Below are 24,099 nucleotides of genomic sequence, written 5' to 3'. Positions count from 1 at the left end.
ATTAGATCCTGAGTGTAAGCTGAGTTACCTCATAGGCAGCAGTAGCAGCAGTAGCCCCTAGCCAGCCATGTGTCTCTCCTACAGGAGACAGAAATATGTGTGAAAAGCCTGGCCATTTACTCTATTCCAAAGTGCTAAGGAGTTAAGAGATTTAGCAATGCCTGGCACAGTGCCCAATCTAAATGGCCGTAAAAGCGGCTGATTAAATAGAATTAACATACTGATTGCCAATCTGTAGCTGGTGCTGGTGACTCTACAGAAAATCATTACCTGCCCCCTATGTAATAGCAGGCAAGGAGCAGGGAAGCAAGGAGGTGATCAGTTCTCCATGTTAATATCAGGAAGCTGTGACATATCACAGTACCCGGAGAGATTCAGCAGCAGCAGCAGCAGCACAGTGCCCACAGCTCCTCTGCTGCTGCTGCTGGTCACATGCTATGTGTGTGTGCTCAGCGCCTGTTCAGACTGGCTGGAGGACCTCACCGAGCACACACACCAACTTTGGAGTGCCTTAAAGGGAAGATCGCTGTGGATTCTATACTACCTGGATTATGAGCATATCCTTCCCTGAGATGACGTAAAGTTTCTAAGTAAGGTGAGAGCCTCCCTATAACCTCAGCAGAATCGAGAGTATGCTGAACGCATCGCGTTTATTATAAGGTCTGAACATGGATCTGACCTGCTACATGGATGGGACCCCCCTGACTATATAATGCACACACACCTCCATAGAACAACATGGGCTGCACTCTGAGAGTCCCAGCAGCACACGACTTTGTCTGGGGCTTTATATGTTTCTGTTGATATTCACCTCATTCCGGAGCTGAAATCCTGTTAGGAGGAGGGTGTAAGGGGATCATCTGTAGTGACAGATTTGGGGGACAGACCCCCTTCCTATTATTCTGGATTACTTAGGATACAGTGTGCTGATGGAATGAGACACATCAAGGAGCTGGGATTCTCTTATCTTAGGAAAGATGAAGACTTCTCAGGTTGTTTTAAGCACTGAAAGACTGTGAAGACAGACCTGCTCACCATGATCATGTATGGAGAGATGCTCCTGAACTCCAGCAGTGCCACAGAAGCCCAGATCATGCTCCAGACCAACACCCCTTACCTGAGCAGCACCCAGAGACCAGTCAGCTCCTCAGCCTTCTACATGTCCACAGCCAGGGTGCTCAAGGAGGGGGAGATCAACAAGCCTGACCTCATGACTTACATGGTCCTGTTTGTCCTGCTCTTCCTATCTGTCACTCTCATTGTGCTCTTCATTAACTGCCAGCTAAGGAACTCTTTCTTTGCAGGTTTACCTTATGACAGGTCCCTCAGAGAAGCCAGGAGTCCTTGGAAGACACAGTCAGTCTGAAGCACACATAGCCAGCATCTGGGATGCATTTTCCTAGGATTTTTATAATGTAGTGGCATAGGGTGACTGGTACAAGACTTCTGCTTCAGGAGTAAACATTTGTAAATGCCATTTACTGTCATTGTTACAATCATTTTTTATTCATGCCAAAGTGTACAGTCCATTGAGAAATGATGATGTGATTCCCTTTCATAATATTTTTAAAGCTCTATTACATTATATTTGGTAGAGCCTCAGTATTTATAAGGACATTGTGATTTCCATCTATTTCTATATAACTGCATGATCCAGGCAGACTCCATCGCTGGATGTCAGGAGCAACTAGTACATGCTCAGGAAGCTAGTGGTTTGGCGCTCCTAGAGAACCAAATTTGTGTGTCTATATAACAGCAGAGGCATATCTCAAGATGTAACTAGAAATTCTATAAAAATGACACCTTAAAGTGAAATAAATAGCAATATTGCCTTTCTTCTTGGAAACACAGGGCAGTGTATGGGTCTTTTATTGTGACACTAGATTACATTGATTTTATCACCTCCTTTATAGGGGCTATGCCAAAATATTATGTACTTTTGTCTACCAGGATGATATGTTTGAGGCAGAGCTCTGCAGCAATAAGCTAAATTCCCTGAGGACCCTGACCTATTTAATGCACCCATAGGAGGTGCCAGTCCAGACAGAACTCACTGTGTTAAGCCTTGTGCAGGTCTTTCTGCCATGTATACCTAACGTCAACCTTCCATTGCTTTTGTAAGGTATACGTCTTCATATTTCAGTTCTGATGTAAAATTAAGCAAACTGAAGCTGAAAAGTAGATTTTGCTGTCTTAACCCTTAACCCAGGTCTAGTGAGCGTGGCTTGTTGGCTCTCCTTATCTGGCAGCCATCACTCAAGGCACATTCCCACTATATGTCTGAACAAATAGTCTGCTTACACTATGTGCCACATAATTTAAGTATTAACCCTAAAATGCATATATATATATATATATATATATATATATATATATATATATATATACACCAAAAAGAATACTTAACTGTATGTTCTATGCCAGTCTTAATTCATTTCATGATTTACAGATGGTAGAGGCACTGAGTAGGCATACAATTGTGTGTAACAAATCGATATATGTTAGTATAATATAGGTGACATAAGATTTATATACACTTGGTAAAATGTGCAGAACTGCCAATACATTGTTGACTTTTTTTCCGGGAAATTGCTATTTTCCAAGGTAGCAGAGTAAATATGCTTGCATAAATGTTTTTTTTTGGGTGTGAGCCAGTGAACAATAACAACGTGTCTCTTTCTAGTAAAATGTTTATAGTAACCGAGAGTTTCAGGTCAAAGCCAGTTAGAAACAAGAATCAAAAGGACATAGTTAATGAAGACAACCCTTGTTCACATTGGGGCATAAAGGTAACATATCCCTTGGAGGAATTCATCAGGGAATCACACACAATGAAATCACAAAGAAAGGCCATACTTAAAGTGTACCTGTCGTTATAACTTTCAAAATCTAAATCAACAGTAGATGTGATATAAAGCAAATTTGCAATATACATTTATTATTTTTTTGTTGTTATCATGCTGTAAAACAAAGCTGAACTTACCAGAAATCCAGGTTCAGTCTCCTGAAGGCAGATTTTCTGACTGACTGGTGGAAACAAACAGACTAAATACAGGAATTCCAGCCAGTACAGTCAATGTATCCGTCAATCACATCACTACCTTCTCTCTCTGAGCGGAAGTCCTGGGATACACAGTTCTTCCTGTTTTCTGGCTGTTTTCTGTTTTTTGAGAAAAAAAACTGTCAGAAAACAGGAAGTGCCGTGTTTTCCATGTTAACTAAAAAATAAAAAACTAATGTATATTGTAAACTTGCTTTATATCACATATCACGAAAGTTATAATGACAGTGACACTTTAAATACTGGTACAATCCAGGAAAACTGGCTTAAAATCCAGCTCCCAGCATGAAAATCCGCAATGCTAAATGTGAAGGGTTACACAGCGGCAAAATGTTGAAGAACAGTCACAGACACACCTACATGAGCGGGACAGCTGCTAAGTATTACACATGCACATAGATAAGGCTTGTATAGGGTGCCAGTCATACAATTATATGCAGTGCACCATACTCACTTATAGCCTATTAGTTATGTCCATATTATTCAATCAGGCTGTCCAGCACCTTTTTACATGCACCACATACAGTACTGAACCCTATGGCACCAACATATCACATAACCCGACTGCTGATATTTCGACCAAAATACACAAGCTGGCAACCAGCATGGCACACTACACATAACTATGTGACTTGGACACTATAGAAGCCTTATCAATGTGCAAGAATATCACTGAACAGCTACCCTCTCATTGATAGCAGGCATGTGAGTAGACGGTCAGCAGTATTTTGCACCTGCATGGTGGCTTGTCTGTGTCCTGCTGGGAGCTGGTTTTAACCTTGTTTTTTACTAGTAAGTAGTAAGTATGGTCCTTATCTGTGATTTTAAGTCAATTACATCTCATTGGCTGTGATTTTAAAAAGGCCTAATACAAAATTGCTGAATTCAATGTAGACTTTTACCAAGCTCATCACTCTTTGTAAGATCACCTTTATGTTTGTTCATGGCCACATGTTCAAAGGGAAAACTCAAGCCACCTGATAGGGGTGATCAGCAACAATACTTGTTACTGCAGGTAAAAAAAAAAATTGAACAATTTTAATGCCGATTAACACTATAACCACTGGAGGAAAGGCAGGCCACAACCAAAAAGATAATGCAAATGCAAGTTTGTTCCAGAAATAATAGCTCCTAGAGATGGATGCTTCTTATCAGCGACGCTTTTCTGTAACAAACTTGGGTCAATAAAAAGGCCACATCACCAAGAGAAGCAGAGCAAGATAAGGAGTGTTCTTCACAATATTTGTCATGACAAATAACAAAGACAACAAAGTAACTATACAATCCTCTTGGCTCTGAAAACACAAAACAAATGTAATAGAAAATACTGTATAACATGGCTGCAGTTATAAAATAAGGCAGATACAGATATGATACTGTGTTTACTTAGAATTCATTCATGTTCTGAGTATTACTAATTACATATTGAATGAAGGTAGAGTGGACCTCTGCTTATAATGGAGGTTACATTCATGCAAACATAAGGATTTGTGAGCTCAGGTACCTATTCAGTTACCACTACCGGATCATAGCGGGGAAATGCAGCCATTAATATTACGAGATGGCAGCCTTTTTCCGCTATGATGCTGTAGTGGGAACATAGCCTCATAAGGTAACTTTTTATGCCTTTCCCTATTTAGTCCCATTTCTCTGAGATCTGAATGCAGCCAGCAATGTAAACAATGGATGTTTTTAATCTGGTTGCTGTGGCTATGTTTGGCGATATGTATGAATGATGTACTGTCTGTAAGTTCTGGACTTTTAGTAGTCTGCACTTTAGAATGATTCTTCCTTTCAAATGTGATCTCAATGCACTTGTGATAAACTTGTGCGTATAGGCAGCGGCCAATCTGAGAAGTAAGAGCAGTAGCATAAACCAATCATAAGACAGGAGGTGTGTCCCAGATTACTTCAGACACCCTAGAGGTAGCTTAAAGTGTACCTGTCATGAGATATAAAAAATATAAACCCTCACAAAAATATTGCGTTATGTATGCTGTTCATCTTTATTTTTATTTCACTAACCCCGCAGCCCTTAGTGCCCTATCATGCTGCTCATGCTTCTGCCTTTCACTCTGAGCCTGCAGATGGTCTTTTTATCAGTTAGTTTTCTCATCTGCAGCAGTGTACGGCTGCTGGCCAATCAGCATTCATGTGTATTAGGCCAACTTACATTATTTCCTGCATTTGGTCTCTTTTTTGTGCTGTTACTAAAGACAAAATCTCCTTAGTGATGGAGCCTCAACTGCAGTTTTTCAGCAAGTGAGACACCTAGTGGGTGATTTTATAGCATTATATTTCATATAGAAAAAAGGCATCTCCCCTATTGACTTTGTAGATATTTGTTAATATTGTAACTATTCCCTAAAAAACACTATGCTGCATGCAATGAGTATACAAATACTATAAAAAACTATGACCAGTAGTTACTGACTAACATGTAAATGGAAATCTACCAAATAGTAAAAAATAAACACCTCCACCATTCACCATTTCCCTTAATTTCTTACAACAGGTTACCCAGAAATCACTAGTGCCATCATTGTAGATAAGAGGTGATTTTATTATTATTTTATATACAGTATTTTCCCCCGGTTCTGCTATTTTTGTGACAGTTAATCTGTCTTTCATGGCTGGGTAAACTTAAAGCACTGTAAACATGTCTCAGTCAAGAAATCATTTGAGGATTATAGCAAGAAGAGATAAGCAAGCTCCTTAATTGTTTGCTTTGTTAATGGATTTACAACTATGTCTTTCATATATCTCTGTCGCAGTCCCATCTGACCAAACTGGAGAAGCACAATGTGACATGAAAGCATTTTCACAGAGGTCACATTAAAGTTTTGCTATGATCACAGTTAAGACAAAGTCTTATTATACTTAAGCAATGTTGAGTTAATCCCATGGAAACACTTTTTTCCCCCTCTACTATTACTGAAAGTTTCAGCGTGTTTACCTTACAACCTCATATTATAGATTCTGCTCCAATAATTTGTAATGAATAGATGTTGACTAACTTTGCTGAAGGGTGTAATTTTCCACTAAAGCCATGGCAACCAACCAGACATTTGCTTTATTGTCTGTCTACTGGAATTGCAACTGTCTCAGAAAAACAATGGCCTTGCTTTCAACGGCAACTAGACAATATATTTCAGACAGACAACCCAAAACAAAGTCCTGCCTAAATAAATCTACTGTGCAACCAAACCTATACACACAACCAAAGAAATTGCACAAATAATCTAGAAGTATAACAAATCCTTTATTTCCATATACATCATATACATAATATTAAAAACTCAAAATTTCCATGGGGAATGACACAGATAACACTAAGGCCAGAGGGGGAGAAAGATCTCAGTGCGGTAAACCAACCGAATATATATATATATATATATATATATATATATATATATATATATATGCTGAAGTGCTAAAGCGTAATATGTGCCAATTACAACGCTGCCATCTGGTGGTCACTAATAGTAAAGTACAGGCAGTGATGTTGAACTAGAACACCCTAACATAGAAGTGGACAGCTAAACCAGTACTATATAATCTATAGAGGAAAACAGGTATGTAATTCCTCAGCTGGCCACCAACTAACAGAGGAGCGCCAAAAATAAAACACCATATACAATTGCAGTTCATATGTGACCACACACCAGCGTCCAGGCACCGCACACACACTGAGATCTTACCCCCGTCTGGCCCACAAGCCCGACGCACGTTTCGCTCACTTCATCAGGAGCTAGTGAAGTAAGCGAAACGTGCGTCAGGCTTGTGGGCCAGACAGGGGTAAGATCTCAGTGTGTGTGCGGTGCCTGGACGCTGGTGTGTGTGGTCACATATGAACTGCAATTGTATATGGCGTTTTACTTTTGGCGCTCCTCTGTTAGTTGGTGGCCAGCTGAGGAATTACGTACCTGTTTTCCTCTATAGATTATATAGTACTGGTTTAGCTGTCCACTTCTATGTTAGGGTGTTCTAGTTCAACATCACTGCCTGTACTTTACTATTAGTGACCACCAGATGGCAGCGTTGTAATTGGCACATATTACGCTATAGCACTTTAGCATATATATATATATATATATATATATATATATATATATATATATATATTCGGTTGGTTTACCGCACTGAGATCTTTCTCCCCCTCTGGCCTTAGTGTTATCTGTGTCATTCCCCATGGAAATTTTGAGTTTTTAATATTATGTATATGATGTATATGGAAATAAAGGATTTGTTATACTTCTAGATTATTTGTGCAATTTCTTTGGTTGTGTGTAGACAATATATTTGTATACTATTAGTCTCAAAGTAGAACAAAAGCCGGCACATTTACGTGAAATACCTATATGTTCAAATACCCTTTGAACAGGCTGCCAGGCCAGAGGCAGTCTTCAAGTGCTGATTGGTATAGCAACCCGATAATGCCAACATGACTGAAGCAAAAGATTGGGGCAGCAGAGGAGGATCTGGGTGCCCAGCAACTGAACACAGTCAGCAAGACATGGAGCTGTGACAAGGTGAAGTGAGTATGTGAGAGCTGGAGGTGGGCAACTCTTATGGTTAGAAGCTCTGATATTCAGTATTCTAATTTTTTTTTTTAATTTGTCCTTGATCAATACTGTTTAGGTTACACTAGTTGATGTTTAAAATTAGCAGTAACAAGGCTACTGATTTCAATTTTCAGTTGGTTTGATGATAATGATTTTTCAGCATTGATGGGTTCAGCTTTATTAGTATTATTTTTTCATTTGTAAGATATTTGATTTATTTGCTTTACTACTGAAATCCGAACCAGCTTAAATGACATATGTTCTGGTGATGGCAGGTCATGTGTGATATATGATTATGTGTGATGAGGTTTTTACATCATGAGAGAGAAAAATTGATTTCCAGCACCTCCGTGAAATAATCTTTATTCGTCTTCATTAAAATATGTCACAGCATGACAATATGAAGAGGCTTACATGTTTAGGACAAGATTTTCTTTCCGAAAGCATGCACATGTGATACAAAAGGTTTTCAGCCAGTCACATATAGGGTGGGTTCACAATGAAGAATCCACGGGGAGAAGTTCCAGCGGATTCCGTCGCTCACCCCCACTTGCGCCCTCATGCTTCTCCGCCTGTACCCTAGACTCCATTCTATGCACAGGTGGATTCTGCCGTCCGCCGAAAGAATTGACTTGTCAATTCTTTCAGTGGATGGCGGAATTCGCTCAACCATAGAATGGAGTCTATGGTACAGACGCGAGTGACGGAATGCGCCAAAACTTCTCCGCCCAGATTTCTCAGTGTGAACCCACCCATAATGTTGTCATCTCTTACTCAAATGACTTTACTTGTTAAACATATACCTAGCTGCCGGCCATATATTAAAAGGCGCATCACAACCTTTTTTGGCTCTTCTTAAGAAGACATAAGCCCTCTAAATCAATTTATACCCCAGATCAGACCTCTAAATAATTTAATACTTCAGACCCATAAAAATATAGACAGTTAAATGCTGTAAATTAGCCTGTCAACAAGACCCTAATTTAAATGTAGACCCCACATCAGCCCCACAAAATATTAGACACCAGAATTTATAAAAAAATAATTCAGACCCCAAGCTGACCCTAGGCTTGAGAAATGATCCCTAAACGATTTTAGAACCCAAAGCACAACCCAAGATAGTTTTAAACTCTAAACCAAAAATCAGACGAGACCAGGGTTATAAGCAATTGATGTTGAACCATTCCCAGAAGTACTTATTCTAAAAAACACAAAAGGTTTTTATGCTTGAGGTAAAAAAACTGTAAAAAAAAAGATCTGTTGTTAGTTGCCTGAAATTCTCAACCACCTATAATAAAAATGTTAGCATCATTGAATAATATTGTATACCGCCATTTGAAATCAAGTTCCAAACTTTGTAAAATTGTGAAATCATGTCTGTAGATGTGTGTCAAAGAAAGGGCATACGTTACATGCCATGTATTCAGGGTTAAAATGTTATTTAATTTGCAGTAACATTTGACATAAGGCATGTAAACAATTACTGATCACGCCAGGTCTTTCTCCTGAGATATGCAGTGATCCTGAGATGCAGCCAGAATCATTTGTTTCATTAGAGTCTATGGCGTGAACAAGTTAAATGTCCCTGACCAATTTTTTTTTATAGATAAAGATGTCCATTTAAATTTTTTGGTAAAGAACAGGTTAACAAATTCCCAGGAAACATAGGGACAATAAAAGAAGTCCATAGAAATGTAGTGGATAGAGTTTTAACATCAGGTTTTTGAAGAGAGATGAGCATCAGAAATGACTTAAAGGGAACCTGTCACCATTTTCATGCTTCCTAATTCATGTGTCATCAGGGCAGTCCCTGGGGGCTTCTGCCTTTCCCGCTAGTCTTAGATAGACTTCTTCCTGTTTCACTATAGAGAGAGAGATATATATCAATCAAGTCTAGTCAGGCAGAGAGAGGCCGCCATGAACACCCAGTTAACTTGTGGTTCAGGAAGCATGAATGTGATGACAGCTTCCTCTTATTGTATGTATGCTAATATTTTCACACTGTCACTTTTTCAGCATGTGTTGGTGCATATGTTTCTGTTGACACATAACATATATGTATAATAAATTAGTCAGTTTGAGTAAGAGATGACATTTTATATGACTGGCTGAGAACCTTTTGAACCGGTGATGATTTTTCATGCTATGACTGATACCGTCTTGTTCAAATGCGCAAGTCTGTTAATGTATGCTATATATGCTATGACATATTTTGATGGAAGACAAATAAAGATGTTATTTCATGAGAGTGCTGGAAATCATGTTTTTTTCTGTTATAAGGATTAGACCTGCAAGCCAGCAAGGTTTTTCCTTCTCTCCAGGATGGCAAACGTGTATGATAAGGAGCTGCATTTGTTATACTTCTTCCTACAGCTTTAACAGCAATGTTGGTGTAGGGCAAATGCGAGTGGAAGGGTACTGCTGAATTACGGGTACAGAGATGGTGCAGAAGTGTGTGGGTGAGAGAGCTATTAAGTGATAATACCAGTGTGCAGTGACCAATGACATTTCCATACATAATGTTATAAAAGTGATTTAGTGCAACTATTAAAGGGTTATTCCCATCACCTAAACATTTAAGTGATAGAGAATGTGAAAGAAAAATCATTTTGCAAATGCTTTGCATTAGCAAAATTGGTTTACTTAGTATTTTGGCCCCTTCATCTCCCTGTAGTGCTGACAGCTCATTACCTAGGTTACTTAGGCTGCCTAAGCTGTGACATCACTCAGGTGACCGGGATCCTTGGGAACAGTAAGTATGTACTTTCATTCATTTCTAAGCTTCCACACATCTACAGGGCTAGAATTGTCTCTGGAAACATGTGTAACCTCAGTGGGAGACACAGTGATGCTGAGCTGATTCCTTGCTTCCCTGCAAGTCCCCTCGCTCTCTTTGGTGCTAAACCAGGAAATGAGAGGGGATGCAGCAGTGCCAAGATGAATTCTTAAGAGAAACAGATTGCTGAACTCAGGGAGAACAGCCAAATGACAACACTGCTGGCTGCTAATGAAAGCGCTCAATGCAGTGAAGTCCTAGGTGCATTGCCCCCTGGGAAACATGAGTATGCAAAGAGGAGTCCGTGGAGCCTCACTGAAGAGTCTCAAAACACAGGACTAGCCAGATATCCCTCCGGGAAGGACCGAGCCAAGTGGCAGCTCCTGTTAGGAAACCACCAAATCCACCATATTAAGTGGCCCTATAAGTCAGTGAAATGACAAGGGATAAACCAAGGCTAGGTAACCATCCACAGACAGCTGTTTCGGGGTGTTGCCCTTCATCAGTGTGGAGCAGGATTCTGGCTAGGTGGGAGCAATGCCTAGTAGAGCCATAAGAGAAACAGATTGCTGAACTCAGGGAGAACAGCCAAATGACAACACTGCCGGCTGCTAATGAAAGCGCTCAATGCAGTGAAGTCCTAGGTGCATTGCCCCCTGGGAAACATGAGTATGCAAAGAGGAGTCCGTGGAGCCTCATTGAAGAGTCTCAAAACACAGGACTAGCCAGATATCCCTCCGGGAATGAATTCTTGGCAGCTGAGAATACCCCTGTAAAGTGCCACTGTTGTTATAAATTATAAAATCTGAATCAACAGTAGATGTGATATAAAGCAACTTTGGGTTTAGTCTATTTTTTTCAACCAGCACAGTCAGAAAATCTACCTTCAGGATACTTTATTTCTGGTAAGTTCAGCTTTGTTTTACAGCATAATAACAACAAAAAATAATGAATGTATATTGCAAACTTGTTTTATTTCACATTTACTGTTGATTTAGATTTAGAAAGTTGTAACAACAGGTACACTTTAAGCAAAAATGAAAAGGAATAAGCCACAATTACCAGGCGGTGCAGTTTTCAGCAAGTATAATTTAACTTCTTCCTGCAGCTGTGCTGGTGGTACAATCCTCATACCAGGCCTGTCTATGCACAGTCACTATAATATACATAACTTATTTATTTCAATCTAGATTGGTAATAATTGCTAACAAGTATTACTAGTTGTGAATGTCATGTAGAAAAGGCTTGTTTCCAGTGGAAATTGCTTGCTTGGAATTATTGTCTACAACACATTCTTGACTATAAAAAATGTTTGTGTTACTTTGGACTTGCAGAATTAATTTGCCAGCCGTAGAAATCAATATTCAATTACCTCTTTTTAACATCTTCAGTGCCAGAGGTATGCAAAAAGATGCAATGCTGATAAAAGAGGTACAAGTGCCATGAACATTCAGAGAATGTTATTTTGTTATTAGTATTTCATTTCTGTCCCATTTTTGCAGTAAAGAAAGTTACAGGTCCTACTGGTGGTTGAAATTAAAGGACACAAGCCTGTCTTTAGCACTCTGCACAAAGGGAATCGCCTAGCAGAAGAATACATTGTGTAAAAAAGCAAAACAGCAAAAATTATTACGAAGAGAATTATTGCACAGGTACTCGAAAATACATAAATTATTTGGATCGTGTATGTAATAATTACTTTCAAGCTTAACCCTTTGAGGACCAGGCCCAAAATGACCCAGTGGACCGCGCAAATTTGGATCTTAGTGTTTTCGTTTTTCCCTCCTCCCCTTCTAAGAGCTCTAGCACTCTCAGTTTTCTATCTACAAGCCATGTAAGTGCTTGTTTTTTACAGGAATAGTTGTATTGTGTAATGGCGTCATTCATTTTACCATAACATGTATGATGGAATTCCAAATATATTATTTATGAAGATATAAATAGATGAAATCGTAAATAAGAATGCAATATGGTAACGTTTGGGGGGTTCCTGTGTCTACGTAATGCACTATATGGTAACAGCGACATGACACTATTATTCTATAGGTCAGTCCGAACACAACCATATGCAGGTTACACAGATTCTCTAATGTTATATATGCATTTTTTTATGAAATCCTTTTTTTTGGCAATTAAATATTAATAAAATGGGCCTATTGTGACGCTTATAACGGTTTTATTTTTTCACCTACGGGGCTGTATGGGGTGTCATTTTTTCCGCCATGATCTCTAGTTTTTATTAATACCATATTTGTGAAGATCGGACGTTTTGATCACTTTTTATTGATTTTTTTTAATATATAATGTAACATAAAATCGGTAATCTGCGCACTTTTTCCCCTCTTTTCGTGTACGCCGTTTACCGATCACAATGACGCTTGTTATATTTTAATAGATCGGACAATTACGCACGCTACGGTATATTATATGTTTATCCATTTATTTATTTTTATATGTTTTATTTATATAATGGGAAAGGGGGGTGATTTAGACTTTTATTGGGGGAGGGGTTTTGGGGTAGTGTAATAGTGTTTTGAACTTTTTTTTTTTTTACACATTTGAAGTCCCTTTGGGGGACTTTTACATACAGTACTTTGATTTATACACTGATCATTGCTATGCCATAGGCATAGAATTGATCAGTGTTATCGGCGATCTGCTGATTGAGCCTGCCTGTGCAGGCTCAGTGTAGCAGATCGCCGATCAGACCGCACGGAGGCAGGTAAGAGACCCTCGGTGGTCCGTTTCAACGATCGGGACCCCCGCAGTCACACTGCGGGGGTCCCGATCGGTAAGTGACAGGGGACTCCCCCTGTCACTTACACTTAAACGCTGCGGTCGCGATTGCGGCGTTTAATGGGTTAATGACACGCGGCAGTGCGATCACTGCAGCGTGTCATTACCAGTGAGGTCCCGGCTGCTGTTTGCAGCCGGCCCCCACCTGCTATGAAGCACGCTCCGCTCCGGAGCACGCTTCATAGCGGGAGAAACACCCAGGACGTAAGGTTACATCATGGGTCGTCTGGGGACAGACTTCCATGACGTAACCCTACGTCCAGGGTCGTCTAGGGGTTAAAGGGGTTGGCCACTTTATAGTAAAATTGGTCAGTGTACAGTATTAGTAGGTGTACTCACTGTACATACTGACAGCAGCTCCCTGTGTACCTCATAGAGCTAATATCAGACTCCTCTCCTCCAGGCTGGGCTGCCCTGCTCTGTGGTGTTTTGGTCCATAAGATTGCTGACATGAAGGAGCATGTGACCAAGCCCCACCCCCAAGTGTCCACCACTGAGCCTGTATATGTCTATGGAGGACACAGTGGACAGGGCAGGGTCACATGCTCCTCCATGTCAGCCATTTTGTGGACTGAAACAAAACAGAGCAGGGCAGCCCAGCCTGGTGAAGGGGAGTCTGATTTTAGTTCTATGAGGTACACAGGGAGCTGCTGTCAGTATATACATGGAGTACACTTACTAATACTTTGTACTGACCTATTTTATAATAAAGTGGCCAACCCCTTTAATGAAAAATGCTGAACAATAAAAAACTTAAAACTGAAAATGTTGGCCCTTCAAATATAATCTGTGTGTACTGTTGGAGGAGGATGAGGAAAAGGAGAGTTTAGTAAATACCTTCGTCTCTACTGTATTTACAAGGGAAAATCCTATGACAGATGACATGCGTAGGGATAATGTAAATTCTACACTAAATCTCATCCACTGAAATGTGGTGCTGCCTTAATATTCGTACCAGAGTTTTGCAGGAATGAAGTGCCTTGCTAGACAAACCCTTTTCCCTACTATTAAGGCTGCGTTCACACTACGTATATTTCAGTCAGTATATGTATATTTCAGTCAGTATATTTCAGTCAGTATTGCAACCAAAACCAGGAGTGGATTAAAAACACAGAAAGGATCTGTTCACACAATGTTGAAATTGAGTGGATGGCCGCCATATAACAGTAAATAACTGCCATTATTTCAATATAACAGCCGTTGTTTTAAAATAACAGCAAATATTTGCCATTAAATGGCGGCCATCCACTCAATTTCAACATTGTGTGAACAGATCCTTTCTGTGTTTTTAATCCACTCCTGGTTTTGGTTGCAATACTAACTGAAATATACTCACTGAAATATACATATACTGACTGAAATATACGTAGTGTGAACCCAGCCTAAAAGTGTAACTATCATAAAAAAAAATTCTGACAAGTCATAGTGTCATGTTAGAAGTTTGCATTGGTCAGAGTCCGGGTGCTGAGTCCCCCACGATTGCTAGAATGAAGGGGCAGACACACTTAGCAGCGCATGTGTGGTATCCTACCACGGGTGTTTCTGTTTTGAACACCCCTTGCAAAGGCCTGGTGCTTCAAAAGTAAAGTGGTAAAGAAGTCATGTATAAGTTTTGCCACTAGATGTCAGTATTATGTATATTTATGTATGTATATTGCATGGCTGTAGTCTTGTAAAGGTTATTGTATTGTATCTTATGATTTTGTACACCAATGAGAGAGACTCTTTCCCTCTACCTATCTCTATCCTCCTTTCTTGTCACACTCTCTTCTCCACCATTTACCAGAGATGTTACATACATCCTGTAGGAAGTTCTTCTTTGTTTATCAGTGGAACAAGACACACAGATCAGGCATCCCAGCTGAAGAACAGACTTACTGAGAGACTTATAGAGAACACAAAGACTTTCTTTCTTTAAGCAACCTTTATGTTAACAATGCATTGCTTAACACCTACAGAGAGGACAAGTGAGGGATCACCCCAACCCACGCCGTGAACATCTCCAAAAGTGCAGGACAGTATCCTAAAGCACAGGAACTGATCCGGATATAGCAGAGCAGCCAGGAGCATACATACTCTATCTTGCAGCGCAGGTGACTCTGGGACACCCTCGGACACTTAGCTCAACTCGGGTAACCAAGACTGGGACTTGTGTCACCCTGATAGGATGGGTACCCTGACACTGCAGGGCAAAAGGTGGTATAGCGACAAAGGTCGAAAAAGGGCACAAGTATTCTTCTTGTTTTAAGTATTATTCTCAAGTATTCTTCTTCTTCTAATGTTCCGGCAGACCACAGTACTACATTGGGTTGGGACTCTCAAGACAAACTCCTCTCCACTACTCTGAACTCTACTCTTCTCAAAACACAACCAAGTCAGCAAAGCTATTTCACTCTCTATCTCAGTATCTCAGTACAGATCTGATGAACGCAAGTCTGTATCTCAACAGTCACAATTTATCTCGTACCATAGACGCCTTGCTAGTAAAGAAAGTGTTATTCATTCTACTGGGACTCAATGCACCAGCACCTACACACAAGCTACATCATCCTTGGGTCATCTACCCTTTCTGTGAGTGTCGGTACCGACAGTCTGGGTGGGTCATATCTCCACTCTGGACCACTGTGATAAGCGCCCAAGGGACCTATCACAATCCCGCAGGTCAACGACCATTGGGGATCAATATAGCTAGCCACAAAAAAACTAAAAGCAGGTATACCATCACACCTGTGTGCTGAGTTAGCACTGACGTCATGACAACCTCCTAACCGGCTGACATTACCACCTAGCAAGTGACTGGTCGCAGATGCAGGGCAGCCACCACGCATGCTCTACCCCTACTTCTCTGCTATAAACTTGTAATACGAGCGATCTGCGTGATAATGGTAGTCTATGGAACTTCCTGTAGACAGAAGTATACCTAGTGTGAACCCAGCCTTACTCAGTGCACTTCCAACAGCACTAGGGGTGAGATTCCTGAAGACTGGCAGATTTACTAAGGAGCACATGCTCCAGTGCTCCTGCCATGGTTCACACCTGTTTGTAAGCGTAAATCATGATAAATCAGCTGCTGAAGAAAATCACACCTCCTCCCTGCTGTGCCCCACTGCCAACCTATCAGGCGAGCGGGGCGTACGCCATGGAAAAGGCGCCGATTTTTGCACAAACCGTTTGGTTTGTGCACAAATCTGTGTCTTTTCTGTGACATACACGAGGGGTGCAGATGATAAATCTTTCCTTGTCTATTGACATAGCAAAGAGAAGTATGTAATGTATTGTGCTGTACCCTGTTTCCATCCCCTTAAATGAAGAGAATGAGAAATAGTTGTGCACTGTAGAGGTTACTCTCAGGGATTTAGTTACAACAGGAAGAGAACTAAAATCACCTTGTCCCCACTCTGAAGGGTTAATCCATGCATGTTTTTTTTTACATTTGTTTAAAGTATTTTCAATAACAAAAAATAATTTCCTCTCAAGCTCAAACAGTGTACTAAACATCCACACCACTTTCACAAATAAAATGAACAAAATAAAATAAAATAAAATGAATGAATGAATAAAATCTTCTCTTAAGCCCAAGTAGAGTATGTTTAAATCTTCAAGTTGAGAATATCCAGTGCTGGAAAAGATAAAAATGTCCATGACAGCAGGCATAAATGGTTCAAAAAGTTCTCTTGTATATTGTACTTGCAAATACATGAGTAAAAAGATACATAAATAATACTTTTCTTTAAAGGGAAACTATCAGCAAGGTAAAAGTATCTAACCTGCTGATGTGTCTCCATGGTGTGGGTGCTGAGGAGGAAGGTAGATTTCTTACCTTGATCCTCTGTGCCATTTTTGTGCTATTAGCAGTCTAATCCTTATGCTAATAAGTTATTTTGGTACATCGGAGGTGAGGCTACCACCCCTAGTGCACAGATCCGGCGTGGCCAGCCCATCCCTGCCAAATAAATATGAGAAGAGTTGGCTGGCTGGGCAAATTGGTGGTAGTCCCTCCCCCAGTGCCCCCAAACAACTTATTAGCACAAGGATTAAAGTGCTAATAGCACTAAAACAGCACAGAGGATGGCGGTAAGAAACTTGCCTTTATCCTCAGCGCTCGTGCACTATAGGAACGTATCAGCAGGTTAGCTGTAAGGGAACCGGGGTCCTGGATGGAATACAAAGACAGTTAGATAGTATGATCCCCTAGCCCCCATGACTGTTGCTACCTACTTGCCAGTCTTGTGCTAGGCCACAAACAACAACAGGACAATGGTCCCCCCGCTCGATAAGTGAAACAGAACGAATCAAGACAAACCAGATATAGCAGAATGATACAAGAACAGCAGGCAAAAAATTGAGCCAAACGAAAGACAATCCAACGTGAAACACTAGCTCTACCTACAAAAGACTATCTCAAGCAAGGTCCCAGAGCACAAGTAGACTTCTTATGAACAGCCCTCTGACATCCAAACCACACAGAGCACAGAATGAGAATGGTGATGTGTGACGAAGGCAATTGTCCAACAACACCCTACCTTTAATGCCAAAAAGTTTCTGTTATGTCCGTTATATCACCTGAAAGCTCTCCTGTCCTTTGTTTACTATGTTACTATGTAATACAAAGGAACAGCCAGAGATTTAGTAAGCTGTGTAGCCAGGGCCATTACATTGTTGACAATAAAAATTCAGACATTTACCCATTTCAGTTGCACACGACTAAAAAAGTCACCTGGCTCATAGTGTGTCATCCTCATGCCACCAAACACAGCTCTGACCTGTTGAGGCATGGACTCCACAGGACCTCTAAAGATCTATGATGGCATCTGGTGTCAACATGTTAGCAGAAGATCTTTTAAGTTCTATAGGTTGCATGGTGTGTTCTCCATGGATCAGACTTGTTTTTCCAGCACATCTCACAGCTTCTTAAAGGAGTACTCTGGCGAATTGTTTTTTTTTAAGCTTAATTAACACACATTACAAAGTTATATAACTTCATGTGTGTTAATAAGCTATCTGGACCCATTCCCCCCCTATCCCTCCCTCCCCCTTGCCCTGATTGGCTAAGCAAGCTGGAAGCCATGTAATTCGCTCCAGCCAGCTTTTTCTCTCCCATTCACTGCTCTCCCTGAAGTGAGGGAGATCTGAGAATGGCGGACGGAGATGACGGGAACGCAGCCGGCGGGAGATTTAAGCGCCGTCTGCTAGAGTACTTCTTTAATCTGATTTAAGTCTGAGAAATGTGGTGGCCAAGTCAACGCTGTTCATTCTTTGTTATGTTCTTCATCAAGGGTTGTCTAGATGGACCAAGTGGTCTTTTTCTGCCATCACTCTTCTATGCTTTTATACCATGCCTGAACGATCTTGGCAGTATGGTAGAAACCATTATCCTGGTGACAGAGGCCATTGCCATTAGGGAATAATAATGTACTTGCCTTACTACCGCTATAGACGATTTTCTAGCAGACCAATGCTCAGAGCAGCACACTACTTCCACCTGCCTGAATCTCTCCCACTGTACATACTGACATCAGTACATTATGCACTACATGATTTTTAAGTAAATGTGATTCACCATGCCATGTTCTTCCATTTTTTACATGGTCCAGTTCTGATGGCAAGCAAGATTGCCAGTGAACATACTGTAGGCACATTAAGGCTATGTTCACATATAGCATGTCCGTCAGTCTTTAGGTCAGTCTTTTTTCAAATAATAATAATAATTTTTATTTATATAGCGCCAACAGATTTCGCAGCACTTTACAATTCTGGGGGTACATACATAGACAAAAATCAGACATTACAGAGATACATATAATTATCCATACATGAGGAGTGAGGGACCTGATCGCATGCATGAGCTTACAGACTATTAGGAGGGGGTGCACTGCACTGGCGCCTTTATAAATAAGGCAGTGCAGTTAAAGGTGGGTGAACCAGTCACCAACCAATGCCTGCCTGCTACAGGTCTAAGTGCTTGAATGCCTGGCGTATGTATTTGGGGGAGGGAGGGGGGCAATTTAGGGAACCTGGTAAGCCTGTTTGAACAGATGTGTTTTAAGGGCACGTTTGAAGCTTTGTGTATTGGAGGTGCGCCTGACTTGGGTAATGCATTCCATAGAACTGGTGCAGCTCGGGTGAAGTCCTGGAGACGGGAGTGAGAGGTGCAGATTAAGGTGGTTGTTAGTCTTAAGTCGTTAGAGGAGCGTAAGGCACGGGTAGGACGGTAGACAGAGATGAGGGAGGAGATATAGGGAGGTGCAGCACTGTGGAGAGCTTTGTGGGTGAGCAGGAGGAGTTTATATTGTATCCTGTGTTTAATAGGGAGCCAATGTAGTGACTGGCACAGGGGGGAGGCATCGGTGTAGCGGCTGGACATGGAGATGAGCCTGGCTGCTGTATTGAGAATGGACTGGAGAGAGGAGAGTTTAGAGGAAGGAAGGCCGATTAGTAAGGAATTGCAGTAGTCAAGACGGGAATGGATCAGAGCGACAATAAGAATTTTAGCAGATTCAACAGTAGGGAGGGACAGATTTTAGAGATGTTTTTTAGATGCAGATTACAGGAACGTGAAAGAGATTTAATATGAGGATTGGGTTGAAAACACAGAACTGTGCAAATCTTTTCATTTTAACTTTGACCTGTCAGTCCCACTCCCGATTTTGGTTGAAAAAACACTGACCAAAAGACTGACTATTTGTGAACATACCCTTTAAAGGAGAAGTCCGGCCAAAATTAATTTTTGATACGTTGTTACTTATGAAAAGTTATACAAATTTCTAATGTACATTAATTATGGGAAATGCACATATAGGGCTATTTCCCTTAATTTAGTAGATCAGGAAATGTTAGAATTCTTTCAGGGGGTGCTCTATATGTAGAAGTCTAAGGGACTTTATTGTTTCTATAGATGTCTATGTAAAGTAATGTAATGTAGTGTACAGTATGCTTTATTGAATGAATACATCTATGGAATACTTTGAGGAGCAAGTGGCCTTGCTCCCCAAAGTATTGCATAAATGTATTCATAAGGGTACAAACCCACACACCGTATACACAGCAGATACGCAACAAATACGCAGCAAATACGCAGCAGATTTGTTGGTACAGATTTGATGCTGTGTTCAGTTATTTAGATCTAATCTGCTGCGTATTTGCTGCGTGTTTGCTGCGTATTTGCTGCGTATCGCAGCAGTAAATACGCTGCTTATACGGTGTGTGGGTTTATACCCTAAAGTACATTAGGATATCACAGTAAGCCCGCCGATCCGCCGCATTCCCGCCGCCCGCCGCATTCCTGCCGCCGGCTGCCCCCGATCCGGACTATATACACTGAACTACTGCTCCCATCATCTGCTCATAGTATGAGCAGGTGATGGGAGCTGTAGCTGGGTTATGGCTATGACTTGCCTGCCGCCGCTGATGCCAATGCTTATGGCGCCGGGTGCAGGGGGGAGCCGCTCAGTACACAGGAGCGCCCCCCCCCCCTCCTCCTTCCGGGATCCTGGGAACCTCCCCTTTATCCCAGGGCTGACTCCCCGCCTGGCCGCCGCTCTCCCCCCACACATACCGGCTCCCGATGCATCAGTGCGGACACCAGTGGCATCAGCAGCGGCAGGCAAGTCATAGCCATAACCCAGCTACAGCTCCCATCACCTGCTCATACTATAAGCAGATGATGGGTGCAGTAGTTCAGTGTATATAGTCCGGATCGGCGGGCGGCGGGAATGCGGCGGATTGGCGGGCGGCGGGAATGCGGCGGATTGGCGGGCGGCGGGAATGTGGCGGATCGGCGGGCTTACTGTGATATCCTAATGTACTGAATTAATACATTTATGCAATAATTTGGGGAGCAAGGACACTTGCTCCCTAAAGTATTCCATAAATGTATTCATTCAATAAAGCATACTGTACACTACATTACATTACTTTACATAGACATCTATAGAAACAATAAAGTCCCATAGACTTCAACATATACAGCGCCCCCTGCTGGACACTCCATAGGAATTACACCTTTCGTCATGACTTCACTGTATCTGAGAGAATTCTAACACTTCCTAATCTAATAAATTAAGGAAAAATAAGGGAAATAGCCCTATATGTGCATTTCCCATAATTAATGTACATTAGAAATTTGTATAACTTTTGTAACAACATATCAAAAATTAATTTTGGCCGCACTTCTCCTTTAAGTAATGTTTACCAATGGTTATATTGAAATGTGTGATTTGATTTGTGTTGGGAGACAGAAGTGTTACTTTGGACTAAGAATTGTTAACTGGAACCTTATTTACTTATTCACCTTAAAGTGAATCTGTCAATGGTTTCACATAGTATACCTAATCAGTCACCATACCAGATAGGGGTTAAAGGCACATTCACTGCCATACCATTAGATTTGTGAACTTCCATTTGTAAGGTGAGCAATTTGATAGAAGTACACAGAATATCCATCCATATTGCTGCTTGTCTCCTCCTCTTTTTTTCTCTTCTCTGCACTTGATTGACATCTTCTGTGCTGTAAAGAATGGAAAGTCTGTGCACTTCAGGTGATCGGCCCCTCCGTGTGGGCACGTGCTACCATCTGAAAGATTCCATTTAAAATATACTAAAGTGGATGAACATTATGTAGTATGTAAAATATAGCACTAGTGAATAAAATACTTTGTCAGACAATCTTCACTTCATCTTCATTTTAGGAAACAATGGAACATTGTATTAGTTAATCTTATGATGTTGCCAGCTGTGTTCACAGAAAGAAGCCACTACAAGATAAGTGGTTGGAAGACTCAGACACTTGAGGACAGGGTATCTTGCATTATTCATACTCATTTTTGAAATCTCATTATTAAAATTTCTTGGGGCTGGGAGATGTTCTGCAGTGAATTTGGTGTTTATGCGGAAATAACTTTGCTTGGCATGTTGCGAATGTTTGTCAGATATGTAAACAGTAGCGCGCTGCAGCTAAGTGGGAAGATTTGTGGCTGAATCATATCAAAGCTGTTGGGCAGAAAAAAAAAATTCCATTCTAGAAATAACCGTATAGTAAGATCAACATTCTCAAGAGAATCTAGCTAACTTAATATTTCCCTGCTGGGTTCCTGTTTTCAGAGGATCTTTTCTTCTTCAAAAAGAGTGTAAAGATCATTATGCACATAGTTCGCTTTTAATTTCTAAATTGAAAAAAGCTATTTCAAATAACTTATCGTCTGTATAATGATTAGAACCCCAAGAATATAGGGTAGTGACGTAACATATATAGTACTGGGAGGTACCAAAATGTTTAGAGACTTCTGAAATTTTCTGTAGGATAGTGTCACACTGAATCAGCACTTGCATTTGTTAATTCATATACTGTATGTTAGTCTGTTAAATTAAGCCCCTATTACACAAACCGATGGTGAGTGAGCGCAGATCAGAGCTCGCTTGCTCCTTGTTCCCCGCTCATTGCCGGCACTATTACATGCGCTGACAGCTAGTGAGTAAAAGCAGAGGCTGCGGGGAGCTGCGGGAGAGGCTCCCTGGACAATCTTTGTGTTTTGTTCATGTACATCTCTACTATTGCTTCAGAGTGGGCAGTCCTACTGAATGACTGATGCTATTTCCTATAAGACTGAATAAAGAAATAGATTTCAATTACTAGATTTCAATTAGGGTAACCATTAAACTTCTTTCTATGCTTAAAGGGAATGTGATGATTTATTGTTTAAAAAATGTGTTTTTATGTTAACCATATTTAAAAAATTTTTTTTCCATTTTTCTATTTGTATTATAAAATAATCCTGAGATCTTGCAAATTTCATTCTCACCACTGGGGCTAAAACTAAGCTGAGACTTCCTGTTGTGTCTGCGGTGATAAGAGAAGGCTGCTGTAAAGTGATCTGTCGAGCATTACAGCAACAGGTGACACCAGTACATAAAGGAGACATTAGCAGCTTCCTTTGGAAGGATCACTTTTATGCCCCTATTCCACCGGTCGTTAAGAGGAGCAAACAAGTGCTCTCAGCTCTCGTTTGCTCCTCGTTCCCCGCTCGCTGCCGCCGCTATTCAGCGCGGCAGCTCGGAGGATCGCTGATTGTCCGGGCAGCCCATAGGATACAGCAGCGTCTGCTGCCGATGCTCCTATTCAACGGAGCGACAGCAGCAGATCGTTGCTGTATCAGTTGCTTGTTTTTCAACATGTTGAAAAACAAGCGACTGCAACGATCAGCCGACATAAACGATGTCGGCTGATCGTTGCACTCTATTCCACGGGACGATTATCGTTTGGAGCGGCCGATATCGTCCGAATACGAACGACATTCGTTCCGTGGAATAGGGCCTTTAAGGTCACAGAGCGTGCTGAGTAATGCTTCACATTCATCTCAAGGAGACAGACTCTGTCTATTGCCATCTATGTCCATGAGTCTTGCTGTAAAGCATGTCACTAAATGCTGTTAAACAATGTACAAAAATTAAAAAAAAACAAAAACACAGAAAATAAAAACAGATTGGAATAAAAGAATATTTTTTAGTATCTGACTTTAATCAGTAAAAGAAAATTTGGACAATACATGCCCTTTAAGGCCCTATTACACCAAATAATTATCAGCCGTACTTGGACGATTACCGGACGATTGGACCGATAATCTTTTGGTGCAATTACCGCCTGTTAAAAGACCACGATCAGCTGACTTCCACAATGTCAGCTGAACGTGGTCTTTCAACAGGTTAAAAAATCCAGATCACAATAGTGATGGTCTCCTGCAGGGGCGTAGCTAAAGGCTGATGGGCCCTGGTCCAAAATTTTAGCTTGGGGCCCCCCCCATCTCACCCAATCAGGCAAAGTCATATCTAACGTTATATCCAATTACTCTAATGTCTAATGTCCAATTACACTGCCTCCACCTCATGTACTGCACTACTGCCCCCTA

General features: G+C 41.0%; 1 protein-coding gene across 1 annotated transcript; it reads left to right on the top strand.

Moving 5' to 3' along the window:
- Window positions 1-358: 358 nt before the first annotated feature.
- Window positions 359-2,292, top strand: SMIM32 (small integral membrane protein 32). The gene has a single exon (XM_069954409.1). The coding sequence runs from the start codon at window positions 1,037-1,039 to the stop codon at window positions 1,364-1,366; it is 330 nt and encodes a 109-aa protein (XP_069810510.1). The 5' UTR covers window positions 359-1,036; the 3' UTR covers window positions 1,367-2,292.
- Window positions 2,293-24,099: the final 21,807 nt, after the last annotated feature.

Source organism: Dendropsophus ebraccatus, chromosome 1 (genome assembly GCF_027789765.1).
Source record: "Dendropsophus ebraccatus isolate aDenEbr1 chromosome 1, aDenEbr1.pat, whole genome shotgun sequence".
In the NCBI taxonomy this organism is placed as follows: domain Eukaryota; kingdom Metazoa; phylum Chordata; class Amphibia; order Anura; family Hylidae; genus Dendropsophus; species Dendropsophus ebraccatus.
Note: the sequence above shows the minus strand (reverse complement) of the source record. Positions and strands in the feature narration are given on the sequence as shown.

What these genes read in the sequence shown, in the direction of transcription:
- SMIM32 (XM_069954409.1), top strand. Translation starts at nt 1,037, where the DNA reads ATGATCATGTATGGAGAGATGCTCCTGAACTCCAGCAGTGCCACAGAA.